The sequence below is a fragment of the Macrobrachium nipponense genome, chromosome 16 (assembly GCF_015104395.2).
Source record: "Macrobrachium nipponense isolate FS-2020 chromosome 16, ASM1510439v2, whole genome shotgun sequence".
Taxonomy (NCBI): domain Eukaryota; kingdom Metazoa; phylum Arthropoda; class Malacostraca; order Decapoda; family Palaemonidae; genus Macrobrachium; species Macrobrachium nipponense.
Window position 1 is genome coordinate 37353372 of NC_087209.1, and position 14608 is coordinate 37367979.

Consider the following 14608-nt stretch of genomic DNA (forward strand, 5'->3'; position numbering starts at 1 on the left):
TATATATCTGCCAGGTAAGTATGTACAAAACTTTATTGTATCTTAACAATATCATTTTTGTACAAGTAACTTACCCAGCAGATATATACTTAGCTGATTGGCACCCTTGGTGGCGGGCAAGAGACAGCTAAAAACAAAATAATACTTAAACTAAATACATTAAAAAACAGGGAAAAAACAACCTATGTTCTTGGATAACATAATCCATAGTTCCTACCTTATTGGGCTGAAGACTTCATGACTACTGTCGATGAGTCTGCTTGCCTCAAGAGTTTCAACGAGGAATGAACCTATGGTTGAATAACTCTTTGGATCGTGTCAATGGGGGCTAGCCCGCTTACGCGACAGAGCCTATACTGGATCGTACCAATGGGGGCTGACCCACTTACATGGTAGAGCCTTGACCTTTTGTCATATCAATGGAGACTCGCCCTCTTACATGACAGAGTTAAAGTTATTAAACAAATCACAAAGAGCACTGAAGCCAATCCCGATCACCTGACCATGTTAGTCTTGTTACAATCTATGAATTGTAAGAGGGTCCCTATTCCTCTGACAATTCCAACAATAAAAACAACCACCAATAAACAGTAATTTAAGCCTTAAACTAAATAGGAAGGATTAGCCTCAGCCCCTTCTCCCAGCACTGAATTCGCCGAAACATACGCTCCAGAGCAAAGCACTTTTCGTACGAAATTTAACGTCTCTTAGGTAATTCGAGGCGAACACCGAATTACATCTCCAAAATGTCGACTCTATAAGAGTCTGAAGCGACCATGTTTTGTGAAATGCCATAGACGTAGCTATGGCTCTCACTTCATGAGCTCTCACTCTGAGAACCTTGAAATGCTCTTCTTCGCATTTAAGGTGAGCTTCCCTTATTACATCTTTTATGAAGAATGTAAGGGCGTTCTTAGAAATCGCTCTTTTCGGATCTCTTACAGAGCACCAAAGACTCTCTTCTGTACCTTTCAGCAACTTCTTCTTCTCCAGGTAGAACTTGAGTGCCCTGACTGGACACAAAGTCCTTTCTAGTTCTCTCCCTGTTAATGAAGATATTCCTTTTATCTCAAAACTTCTTGGCCAAGGCTTTGAGGGATTTTCATTTTTCGCTAGAAAAAATGGTTTAAAGGAGCAAATCGCTGAATCCTTCTTAAACCCCACTTTACCCTTCCAAGCTTGCAACTCGCTAACTCTCTTGGCTGTTGCTAACGCAAAAAGGAATAAAGACTTTCTTGTTAAGTCTCTAAACGAAGCTGCGTGAGACGGTACAAATTTTTCCGACATTAGGAACTTGAGGACCACGTCCAAGTTCCAGCTAGGCTTCTTGATTACATGTTCTTTCGTGGTCTCAAAAGACCTTATAAGGTCATGAAGATCTTTATTGTTAGTCAGATCTATTCCTCTATGTCGAAAAACTGAGGCCAGCATACTTCTGTAACCCTTCACTGTTGAAACTGCCAGGTTACAGTCTTTCCTCAAATATAGGAGAAAATCTGCGATTTCAGTTACAGAGGTACTGGAGGAGGATATCTTCTTTTCCTTCTTACACCATCTTCTAAACAACTCCCACTTCGACTGATATACTTTAGAAGTGGAGACTCTTCTGGCTCTTGCAATAGCCTTCGCTACTTCTCGTGAAAAGCCCCTTGCTCTGACAAGTCCTTCGACAGTCTGAAGGCGGTCAGACTTAGAGCGGGGAGGTTTTTGTGAAACCTGTCGAAGTGGGGTTGTTTGAGAAGATCGTTCCTTAGTGGAAGCGATCTTGGAAAATCCACTAACCACTCCAGCACCTCTGTGAACCAATCGAGAGCCGGCCAGAAGGGAGCGATGAGGGTCATTCTTGTTCCTTCCGAGCAAGCGAACTTCCTCAATACTTCTCCTACTATCTTGAAAGGTTAGGGAAGGCGTATGCGTCCAAGCCCGTTCAATCTAGCAGAAAGCTGTCTACTGCTACTGCTTGAGGATCCGAGATCGGGGAGCAATAGGTTTCTAATCTGTGATTCTTGTTGGTCGCGAACAGGTCTATATTGGGCCTTCCCCACAGATGCCAAAGTTGTTGGCAAATCTGAGGATTGAGAGTCCATTCCGTGGGTAGGACTTGTTCTTTTCTGCTTAACAGATCTGCCCGGACATTTTTCTCTCCCTGCACAAACCTTGTGAGGAGAGAGATCTTCCTTTCCTGTGCCCAAATCAGCAGATCCTTTGCTGATTCGTACAGGGAAAAGGAATGCGTCCCCCTTGTTTCTTTATATAAGCGAGGGCTGTTTGTGTTGTTCCGAGTGAATCTGAATCCCCAGACCTGAGACCTGTTCCTCGAAATGAACCAAAGCTAGATGAATGGCTGTTAGCTCTTTCTTGTTTATGTGCCAGGACACTTGTTCTCCTTCCCAAATGCCTGACACCTCTTGCGAACCTAGGGTCGCTCCCCACCCTGAATCTGAGGCGTCTGCAAACACGCTAGGCGAGGGTTCTGTAAGCGAAGGGAGATTCCTTTGCTTAGTTTCTGTGGATCTAACCACCAACGGATATTCTCCTTGATCCGTTTCGAGATTGGAAAAGTATCTCCCAGATTGTTGGACTTCCAATCCCACTTCTCCTTCAGATAAAATTGAAGGGGTCGTAGGTGAAGTCTTCCTAAGGAACGAACTGTTTCCATCGAGGAGAGGGTCCCCAGCAAGCTCATCCATTCCCTCGCGGAACAATGTTCTTTCCTTAAGAGACTGACACCTTTTCTAAGCAGCGTTCTCTCCTTTCCTGCGAAGGATACGCTAGAAAATCCCGAGAATCCATCTGAATCCCCAGATAGACAATACTTTGCTGGGGAGTCAGCATGGATTTCTCGTGATTTACTAAAAGTCCTAAGGACTTTGTCAACTTTAGAGTAACTAATAGGTCCTCCAGACATTTTTTCTCCGATTGGGCTCTTATTAGCCAATCGTCCAGATATAACGAGATCCTGATCCCTTCCAGATGTAGCCAATAAGCTACATTCTTCATGATGTCCGTAAATACTTGAGGGGCAGTCGAAAGTCCGAAGCACATCGCTTGGACTGGAACACTTTCCCTTGGAACATGAACCTCAGATACTTCCTTGCTGCCGGATGAATTGGCACATGGAAATACGCATCCTGAAGGTCCAGGGACACCTCCAGTCCCCTGGACGAAGAGCAGATAGAACGAGGAAGAAGTCTCCATTGAAAATTTCTTCTTCAAGACAAAGAAATTCAGGGCACTGACGTCTAGAACTGGTCTCCATCCCCCCGATGCTTTCGGTACCAAGAATAGCCGATTGTAGAATCCTGGAGACTGGAGATCTTGAACCAGTTCTACCGCTTCCTTGGAAATCATCTGTTCCACTGCTTGCAACATAGCAAGCTTTCGGACCGGATCCGAGTATCTTGCGTCAACTCCCTTGGAGTTGTCGTCAAGGGAGGATTTTCCCTGAAGGGGATCAAGTATCCTTTTTTCAGGATAGAGAGGGACCAGGAGTCCGCTCCCTTCTGCGCCCAGACTTTGGCAAAGTGGAGTAGCCTGGCGCCTACTTTCGTCTGGAGGACTTCCTGTTCATCTAGACTTCCCGAAGGACCTTCTAGATGGTCTACTCTTTCTCTCTGGTCTTCTCTACCTCTAAGAGGGGCGTCTAGAAGAGGAGGCCCCTCGAAAGGGCTGAACAAAAGAGGGTCTCTCTTTCTTCTCTATAGGCACTGCCGGCCTAAACTTCTTGGCTGAGTGCGTGAGGAGATCTTGAGTTGCCTTCTCCGTAAGAGATTTCGAAACCTCTCTAACCGCTCTTGTGGAAAAAAGGTGCGGGGATAAAGGAGCAAAAAAGAAGAGATGTCCTTTGCAAGGGTGATACTGCTCTTGCTAAGAAAGAGCTAAAGACAGATCTCTTCTTTAATACTCCCGTTCCAAAAAGAGAGGCAACTTCCACAGAACCGTCCATGACCGCTCTGTCCAGGCAAGCCAGGACGCTCGAAAGTTCCTCCATGGAAACAAAGTCAGTGTCCTGAGCTCTCTTCGCTAATGCTCCTAAACCAGTCCATAAGTTGAAGACTTCTAGGGTTTTAAAGAGCCCGGCCCCTTTAGAAGGTGGTCCAGCTCAACACATGCCCCAAGTCGCCTTAGCAGACAGCAACGACTTCCTCCTAGCAGAGTCCACTAAGGAAGCAAAATCCGCATCCGCGGAAGAAGGCAGACCTAAACCCCATCGGCTCTTTGGTCTCGTACCACCTTCCTGGTTTGCCTGTTAACTTGGAAGTAGGGCAGGCAAAAAACTGTCTTGCCCGCTTCCCTTCTGGAAGTCAACCACTCTGAAAAAAGTTTTTAATGCCTTTTTCATACAAGAGCGGGGCGCATCTTAACGAAGGAAGACGATTTGAGAGCTTTAAGTGCTGGACATCAACGCATCCTGGTGAAGGAGGGTCCGCAGGATGAAGGGAGTCTCCGAACTCCTTTAGCAGCAAAAGAGAAAGCCTCTTGAATCCGAAACTGCTACATCTACAGGCTCTTCGTCTTCCGATACCTGGTCCAACTGATCTACAGAAGGAGATCGTTTTGGAGTGATCTGGCTCTTCCCGGGAGAAGAACTCCTTTCCCGAGAAGGGGAGCGAGGAACATTAGCACTCCTATACTAAGAGTGAGGCTCCTGTCTGTCGGAAACACTCTTGTGCCACTAGACTCTTGTTTGTCTAGGTTTCGTCGGGTTCGTGGCGCTTGCTAGGCTCCTGGCGTCCTGATTCAGGGCGCTTGAAAAGATCCCCGCGTCCTGATTCCTGGACGCTTAACAGGCTCTTGGCGCCCTAACACTTGACGCCTAACGTACTCCTGGCGTCCTGTTTTTCTGGCGTCCTAACTCCTGGCGCCCTGACTCCTGACGCCCTGACTCCTGGCGCCCTGACTCCTGGCGCCCTGACTCCTGGCGCCCTGACTCATGGCGTCCTGGCTCATAGCGTCCTGATTCCTGCCTTCTAGCAGAATCCTGACGTCCTGAATCTGTGTTTCTAAGAGGCTCTTGACGCCCTTTCTTGCGTCTAGCTGCCTCTTTGCGCCTGTCTGGCTTCTGGTCCTGAAGACCCAAGGGATCCTGATACCTAAATCGGTTTTTCCTGTTCCTTGCACCTAAACCGATCGAGACTTCTGCTCGATTGTCGCTGCGTCTAAGAGGGCGCTTCGGGAGACAGCCTATAGGGCGAAAGGGCTCTTCTCTCAGGAGAACAACTCCTATCCGACGAGTCTCTCGACGAAGGCGATAAACGCCCTGGAGATCGTGAGAGTTCTCTCCTATACGAAGAAGGACGCTTAGCGGAACTCTTAACAGGGAGCGAGACATCCTTCTCCTTGTAGAGTCCTTAGCAAAAGAGCCTACGAGCGAAGCTAACTGCTCTTGCAGATTAACCAAAAACTTCTTGGTCGGATCCTGAAGAGCAGGCTCCTCTTGTCTAGTCTTCTTAGGTTCCCGAAGGCCAATCCTCGGGGAAAACGCTCTGGGCTGGAGTCAGCCGCGTCTCTTTAGGCGCCTTTCCAGGCTCTCTTCAAGGCGCGAAAGGGAGGCCGAACTCCATCCTCGTCGTTTAGGAGAGGAAGAGTCTGAGGCCGAAAAACACTCCTTTAGGACGCCTTTTCTGCGGCAATCCGAGGCAGCCTGGGACTTAACACAGGATCTACCGAAGGGACGCCTGACCGTTGGGGATGTTCTGCATCCTCCCTCGCTTTTCTTTCGACATTCCTCCTCCCCTGGTCCTGGGAGTTTGGAAGAGGTCTAGGCCTAGGAGCAATGAGGAACCGGTCAGACGCCCCCTCCACTGCACTGGGGACACTGCACAAGTCACTATCACCACTCTTACCTTGGTTTAGAGCTCGTAGCTGAGCTTGAAGTTTCTTAATTGAAGCTTTTACATTTTCCCTCTCTGACGAAGAATCTTTGGATTCAGAACAGGGAGAAGCAGCTGAGGCTAAGGGAAAATTGTTAGATGGAGAGTTAATTTCTTGTTCTAAGGAGCAAGATCTACTAGATGACCTAGCTGAAGCCTTTCTCACTCTATCTCTCTCAAGCTTCCTAACATATGATGATAATTCCTTCCATTCAAGCTCCGTAAGGTTCTCGCATTCCACACAGGTGTTAATAAAAGAACATTCCATTCTCCCCTGCATTTAGCGCAAATACTATGAGGATCCAATGCCGATTTAGGCAGCCTAACCTTACAGTCTTCCCTACTGCAAACTCTAAAACATAGGTGAAGCCTTAGCGTCAGACCATCGTGAAAGAGTAGTCAAAACCAAAGTCGAAAAACAGTTCCACAATAAGCGTATGCCAAAAGCCAGAGAAAAAACAGAATTACGTCACCAAAAAACCAATCCAAAATTCTCGGCAAACGAGTTGAAATCCAAGATGGAGGAATAACGAACAATAGGTGTTGTCCGTTCAACCGACAGAGAAATTATGGCTTAGAAAACGGGAAATAGTTCCAGACCCCGCCACCCAGCGGCGGGAATGGTGGATCACCTGACCTACCTGTCGCGTGTGCCGCAAGTTTTGAAATTCTGTCGGGACGACCGAGTCTATAGCTAAGTATATATCTGCTGGGTAAGTTACTTGTACAAAACTGAAAAGTTAAGTCTGTTAGCATTGCTCCTTCATAGTAAACAAAACCCCACAAAAATATAAAAAATATGTTGAAAATGCTGTGCTAAAGTACCTGACATATAATTCACAAACCATTTTTAGATCGGTTAAAGTAAATATATAAACATTCCTACCCAATAACTTCTCATCTCCCATTGCTTCTTCGGGATAGCCTTTCCGGTAGTATTTACCACTGAAACCCAAATTAAACTTCCATCCAGGAACCATCTCCTGTAGCCGCACCTGAGATTCCAACAAAGCCTGAGAAAACAAAATGTAGAGTAAATTTTGAGGATATAATACACCCTTTTGAGCAATATTATCACAATTGATGCAAAAACACTCAGATTCCATTGAAACAAAGTGTCCCATGAATGCACCTGCAATACAGTTGCCCCTCAATTTATCACTTTGGGGTCTGGTCTTCTGATAGGTAATGTAATCTTATAAGTAACAAAGGCCCTATAGTTTAATTTACACCTGAACATTCTTGATATACCACAACTAACAGAACTGCATCATCATTTCTAGCCTAACCCAATTATGTCACATTTTTCATTTATCATTCCATTTAAAATATATATCAACAAAATATATCAAGTTTAAAAATATAGCCATGGAAAAACTGCCATTGTAATAAAGCTGATAAGACAGAAAATCTCATAATATGAGGTCTGTTCAGTTAACCCTCTCGTGATCTGATGACATGTAGCGTGTCAATATAACAGTTTGTCAAAAATTGTATTTTTCCTAAATATACAAAGCTGAGGTCCTTTAACAATAGGAAGGTACTTAGTGGCAGCTGAACCGGTTGTAAGCTTCGAACAAGGGGGTTCGGTAGTTAACTCCTTGTCCGGCAGTTGGGGGTCAGCTCAACTGCGAGGAGAGGAGTCACTTTGCTTTAGGCCCAAGAAATTGCAGAGTGAGGGGTAGCATGAGGTGGGACTATATGTAAAGAACCTCAGGTTTGTATAGTTAGGAAAAATACAATTTTCAACAAATTGTTATTTGTTCTGGTACGTATACAAACCCTCGGTCCTTTAACAATAGGAAGACTCACTTATTGGTGGGTGGAATCTGAGTCTTATGAACAGACTGGTGTTCGTCCTACCTTGGTTCCCTCCCTGGTCGTAAGAGCAAAGGGAGGGATCCTAGCCTCTGTCCAGCTGATCGGGGTGTGCACCGCAGGATCAGTGGTCAGACCTCTGGACCAAATTTATAAGAGGGAGGCAAGCGTACCTCTTATAAATAGCAACAAATGCAAGAACTAGTTCCTACTTCAAGAGCCAAGATGAAGTCATGGGTTTGTCTCTTGTTGGCTTCCACTCCCCCCTTGTTGGGGAGTGGTGGATAAAAACTCCTATCCCTAATGAAAGGGATAGGATGGAGCTCGGTTGTGTAGCTTACCTGCATCAGCCTCCTGTTCAGCGTAGTGACGACCGCGGCCCTCTGCCCACAGGTAGAGGAGGAAGAACGAAGGAGGAAGAGAAGCCAGTCACACTCTCTTTCACTCGTCCATTCATGCAGTCACACAAGGATGCGATGCTGTTCTGTCCGCTCGGGTGCTGGGTAGACTACACAATTTGTTGAGCAGCCACCACGGGTCCCAAGGAAAAGGTGTCCAAGGACCTGTGGGTAATATCCCGAAGGTAGAAAGAAGTAAAGGTGGTCTGGATAGCCCAAACCCCTGCCTTCAGGACCTGTGCCAGGGAAAAGTTCTTCCGGAACGCAAGGGTTGGACCAATACCTCTGACTTCATGGGCTCTCGGACAAAGGGTACGGGTGTCGTCACTACCATCCGCATCGTACGCCCTCCTGATCACCTCACGTAGCCAGAAAGAAAGAGTGTTCTTGGAAACTTCTTTCTTGGTAACCCCGACACTAACGAAGAGGCGTCGACACTCAGGCCTGAGGTGTCGAGTTCTCTTCACATAGCGCTGTAGCGCCCTCACAGGACAAAGCAGCATCTCATCCGCATCATCATCAGTAAAGACCTTCAGGGAGGGGATCGTGAAAGACTCGAACCGGTCGTCAGGGAACAAAGGATTCTGAGTCTTCGCTACGAAGTTCGGGACGAAATCGAGCGTCACGGATCCCCATCCCCTGGAATGCTTGACGTTGAAGGAAAGACAATGAAATTCCCCTACTCTCTTCACTGATGCCAGGGCCAGCAAGAAGAGGGTTTTGAGGGTCAGATCAATGTCTGACGATTCTCGGAGTGGCTTGAAGGGTCTGCGAGTCAAACTCCTAAGGACGAGAGTCACATCCCACCCAGGGAGCCTAAGTTCCCTGGATGGGCAAGACCTCTCAAAGCTCTTCATCAGGAGGGAGATCTCGAAGGAAGAAGAGATGTCCACACCTCGCAGTTTAAGGACTAGGGCCAGGGCGGCTCTGTATCCTTTAACTGCAGAGACGGAGAGGAGCTTCTCTCGGCGAAGGAAAACAAGGAAATCCGCTACCTGCTGAAGATGGACCACTTCCCCTGGTATACAGCTGCAGAGGACTGTCTGAGGTATCCAGCCATTTCTGTTGCTGCGCTGCAAGAAAAGCCTCTCGCTCGCAAGAGATGGTGGATAACAGCCAGCCGTGAAGACACAGGGACTCGACCGACCGGTGGTACCGCTCTACGTGTGGCTGGCACAGGAGGTTGTGCCAGGGGGGAATCTCCCTCGGTGCTTCGGCGAGCAGATCCAGCAGGTCTGGTACCAAACAGCTTGAGGTCATTTGGGTGTCACCAGGATCATCCGAAGATTCGGGGTGATCAGCAATCTGCTGATCACCTTGCGAATCAGACAGAACGGGGGAAAGGCGTAAACGAAGAGGTTGTCCCACGGGTGTTGAAGAGCGTCCTCTGCAGCTGCCCATGGGTCCGGCACAACTGAGTAGAAAACCTGAAGTTTTCTGTTGTGCCGGGTGGCGCACAGGTCTACGACTGGACGCCCCCACAGGTTGAAGAGCCTTTCTGCCACGTCTGGATGAAGGGACCACTCGTTTCCTATCACCTGATCCTGACGGCTGAGCTTGTCTGCTACCACATTCCTCTTGCCTGGAATGTAGCGGGCTGACAGCTCTACTGAGTGAGCCACGGCCCACTCGTGCACCTGCAACGTCAACTGATGCAACGGAAGGGACACTAGGCCCCCCTGTTTGTTGACGTACGCCACTACCGAGGTGTTGTTGCTCATCAACACCAGTGAGTGTCCCACCAGACGATCTTGGAACTCTTGGAGAGCGAAGAACGCTGCCTCGAGCTCCAGGACGTTGATGTGAAGGTGCTTGTCGTGATGATCCCACACACCCGCAGCCAGCAACTCCTCCAGGTGTGCACCCCATCCCTCAGTTGATGCGTCTGAAAACAGCAACATCTCCGGGGGGAGTGCGAAGAAGCACTCCTCTTATGAGGTTCCTGTCATCCAACCACCAGGCTAGGTCCTGCCTCACCTCCTCCGTGAGGGACACAGGGAAGAAAGGCGGGTCTCTTGCTTTTCTTCCCTGTGTCCCCCACGGAGGAGGTGAGGCAGGACCTAGCCTGGTGGTTGGACGACGGGAACCTCATAAGAGGAGTGCTTCTTCGCACTCCCCCTGGAGATGTTGCTGTTTTCAGACGCATCAACTGAGGGATGGGGTGCACACCTGGAGGAGTTGCTGGCTGCGGGTGTGTGGGATCATCACGACAAGCACCTTCACATCAACATCCTGGAGCTCGAGGCAGCGTTCTTCGCTCTCCAAGAGTTCCAAGATCGTCTGGTGGGACACTCAGTGGTGTTGATGAGTGACAACACCTCCAACACTCCTTTAGTCTCCACTGGAGAGACCGCAGGTGAAGACGTCCGTGAGGAACTAACTTCTCGAGAGACGACAGGTGACCGATCACGACCTGCCACTGCTGAGCTGGCTGCTCCTGTCGAGACTGGAACTGTCTTGCTGCCTCCCTGAACCTGCTGATCCGCGAATCCGTGGGGAAGACTCGCCCTGCTACCATGTCGATCAGCATGCCCAGGTACTTCATCCTCTGCTTGGGCTCGAGATCCGACTTCTCGTAATTCACTACGATCCCCAGATCGAGGCAGAATTCGAGGAGTAAGATACCTCAGAAGACGTATCCCTACCGAGTGGGCCCAAGTCGACACCAGCGTGAACACTCGCGTGAACACCTGTGGGGCGGTTGAGAGACCGAAACAAAGTGCCCTGAATTGGTGCACCGTCCCGTCAAGGATGAAGCGGAGGTACTTCCTGGAGGATTGATGGATGGGTATCTGGAAATACGCGTCCTTCAGATCAACAGAAAGCATGAAGTCGTTCTCCCTGATGGAATCGAGCACTGATCGTGCCGTTTCCATCGTGAACCGAGTCTGGCGAACGAATCGGTTCAAGGGAGAGAGATCTATCACCGGGTGCCAGCCCCACGAGGACTTCTTCACCAGGAAAAGTCGACTGTAGAAGCCTGGCGACTGATCCCATAGGATCTCCACAGCACGTTGCTAAGCATGGCTTCTACTTCCTGCCAAAGCGCCACGTCCTTGGTCGAACCAAGATGGACCGGGTTGGAGGTGAGGGGTGGCCGAGACTCGAAGAGTAGTAAATATCCCTCCCGAAGGACGTTCACTATCCAGGTCTCCACTCCGTAGCCCTGCCATGTTGCCCAATGGCTCGCCAGGCACCCCCCACTTCCGGCAGCAGGTGAGGGGGAACGCCGTCCCTAGCGTTTCCCTCCTCTCTTCGGCTTCTTCTTCCCAGATCCTCCTCGAGAGAAGGACTGGGAGGAGGGCTGGTTACGGTCGCTCCTTACCGAAGAAGTCAAAGGCAGAGTCTTTCCTCTGGGCTTTGACGAAGCAATCGTCTTAGCCGCAGAGGAAGCGCTAGCTAAACTCTTGGGCTTAGCCGCAGTCGTTCGAGGTTGCCCAGCTACCTTCGAGACTGCCTGGTGAACCAAACGGTCACTCTCGTCAGTGCGCCGTTGTTCCACTGCAGTGTCCACCATCTCTCTGGGGAAGAGAGAGGAGGAACTCCGCACTGGTCCGTTGCGAAAACCCAAGGCTGCCTCTCACCCAGCCGCCCTGGTCACTCAGGTGAGAACAGCGTCCCTACGCCGAAGAACCAGGTTGGCCTACAGGTTAGCCGTCTGGTGGGCCAGGTAGATGGCCCTACCTCCAGACTGGCACAGTCTCACAAAAGCCGGGTCCCCTTCAGGAGTAATGTTCCCCAAGGAGGCCACAGTTTTCGACACTGTGAGGGACCACAGGTCGAGCCAGGAGACTGCTTGGAATGCTGCCATAGTGGTAGATTCCAAGGCAAGTGCCTCTTGCTGCGAGAACCAGAGGTCCTCCGACAGGAGCTGCTGCAGACACCCTACGAGTTAGCCTAGCTAGCTCCGGGTTAACCTGTTTGGGCGGCAGAGGATCTTCCAAAGGCACGTAGAAGCGCCTCTGTCGTGGTAGAGGTGGGGGAAGGAGCTTGGATGACCTACCGCACCGGAGCGAACCCTCCTGTCCGGAGACAAGAGCGTCGGGCTCGGAAGGTGGGAGCGGCGATCCTTCCCCGAGGTCGTTGTGCTGACGAATCAGCGCAATAACCTCTGAGAACGACCTCTGGATCTCGGGAGTAACTGCATCCTGCAGAGACAGGCCGTCAACCCCGTCCAGCGAAAACGCCTCCCAAGAACCTCCTCCTTCCACAGGAGGAACCACAACAGACCCCTCCTGGTCTCCTCCTGCCACTTGCGCATACGATCTGGTCGATCCGAGGACCGTGCCAGGTTCGTAGGGCGTCGTGGCGGGATCGCGAGGAGCGTGCCCCTCGCGATCACTCCTGATCTCCTCGCTCTTCCCGGTGTAGCCCGAGGAAGTTGAAGGGATAGGAGAGGAAGCCTTGATGCTCCCCCGCGCCCACCAGCAGAACCAGTGTGCTGAGGGGGCTGCAGGCAATCGCTAACCCGCGGTGGCGATCGAGCTGCAGGCCTAGTCGAGCGGCTCTCCCTGGGAGAGCGGCTGGACTGGGAACAGCGAAGACGGTCCCAAGCATCAGAAGAGCTGCTGCTATTCCCCCTCTCCGCCCGGTCCCGGTGGAAGCGGCGATCAGTGGACCGGCAGAGTCCGCTGTCGCGGTGGGAGCGAGGCCTGTCCTCACGGTGCGTCACGTCGCTTGGACCAGCCGAGGCTGGTTCAGGCGACTGAGGGGACCGCTTCCTTGCCTCAGCCCGCGAACTGTCTGGGACCGTCGTGTCAACCCTGGGTACCAGCGGCTCACTACAAGAGCGATTGCTGGTCTGGCGGGAGTCACCTGGATGACTCCCGCCAGTCTTCCGCCCCGTGCCTAGATCCTGGCGCCGAGCGGACTCGGTTGCCTGGGTCTTGGCTGCACGGTCACCCGTGGGCGACCGTACACTCGGTACCTCTCGCGAACGAGAGGCCGAGACGGTACCTGGCGCCGAGGCAGAACCTCTGGCGCCAGGTGAGGAGGTACCGATGTTAGCTGGTGCTCCTCCGGTCCCCGTCTTCTTCTTCCTTGCGGAAGGAGAGACGGGCCCCGTTCCCAAAGGAACAGGAGGACCAGCAGAAGCCCCAACCTTCCCACCGGAGTGGGAAGGACCCTTAGAATTCTCAAAGCGAGCCTTCTTAGGGGGGGAAGAGGCGATCTTCTTCTTCTTAGGCTGTGGGGCCTTAGAATTCGAAGGGGAAACGGCGGCAGACGACGACAAAGAAGACGATGACGACACCTTCCTCCTCTTCTTCTTCTTCGTCAGCTTCTTCAGGACCACCATCAGGTCTTCCATCCAGGACGGAGCCGGAAGGACCTGGGGTGGGAGCAGCAACACCACGGGCAGGAACGACGGCGGCAGGAACTGGTACTGGAACTGGAGCGGCAGCGTAGTCAGGAACAGGAGGCAGGTCCAGTGGAGAGCTCTTAGGACACCAGAAGTCAGGGGCGGAGGCAAGAGCGGCAAAACTAGGTGGCGGCATCACAACGGGCATCCTCACCTCTGTCAGCGGCGTCTGCACAGCGGCTGTCGGGGTCACCGTGGCTACGTGCTGTGTGTACACCAGGTGCAGAGGAGCAGCGTAACCAGGCATGGACACCGTCGTGGTAGTCGTGGTGATCGGGCCCGTGGGTAACCGGCATAGACCCTCTCGCCAGGTGACTCAGCAGCCCCTGAATCGTCAGTGTCCCCTAGAGCCCCAGCGAGTACCAGGCCCGGCCAAGATCGTCCCCCGTGGCAAGCAAACCTGAAGAAGCAAAAAGAGTTGGGTTAGTAAGGGGGGTCACCCCTTGCCCGGGGGAGGACAGATCCCACCCCAAGCGAACGGAAGACCCCGAATACAGCTGGATGTCTGGGTACCTCGGGCCCCCCTCTACGCTCAACTGATCGAGCGAAGAGAAGGAACAAGATACCTCCCCCGAAGGGAAAGGAGCCGTACGAGGGAGCTGAGATGGAGGGAGGAACGAAGAAGACGTGTCCGTGACCAGGGAAGCAACCAGAGAATCCTCCGACGACTCCCTAGCCGGCTTACGCGGCTTCTTCCTCCCCCCATAGCGCTCCCACTGCTCCTCCAACCAAGAAACACATACTTCACATGTCTCGGTGCGAGAGCAGTCTCGCCCTCTAAACCAAGTACAATACTCATGAGGGTCGACCTCAACAGAGAACCGAAAGGCCCCACACTTACGGCCCTCCACACCAGGGCACAATCTGCGGCTGATGGGGGGGCGAGGGGGTCTCTCCGGTTCTCGGGATTCCATCATGAAGTTCAAAAACACCGTATGAAATACAAAAAAACACACGTACTTACGTATCCTTTTGCACAAGCACAAAGTAATAGAAAAAGCCAAAAAGAAATCTTCAAGCAGTGAAGCACACAAAGCATACGACGATAGCAGGCCGAGAGGCGAAGCAACACGTCCATCCACCAACGCAGCCGAAAGCAAAGTGACTCCTCTCCTCGCAGTCGAGCTGACCGCCAACTGCAGGACAAGCAGTTAACTACC

General features: G+C 51.2%; 1 protein-coding gene across 1 annotated transcript in view; it reads right to left on the reverse strand.

Moving 5' to 3' along the window:
- Positions 1-6882, reverse strand: part of LOC135195668 (bifunctional heparan sulfate N-deacetylase/N-sulfotransferase-like) — a 77642-nt gene extending 70760 nt beyond the window's left edge. Inside the window, exon 1 of the mRNA XM_064222049.1 lies at positions 6760-6882. Coding sequence (XP_064078119.1) covers positions 6760-6853 — 94 coding nt within the window. The 5' untranslated portion in view covers positions 6854-6882. The remainder of the gene's footprint in view (positions 1-6759) is intronic.
- Positions 6883-14608: the final 7726 nt, after the last annotated feature.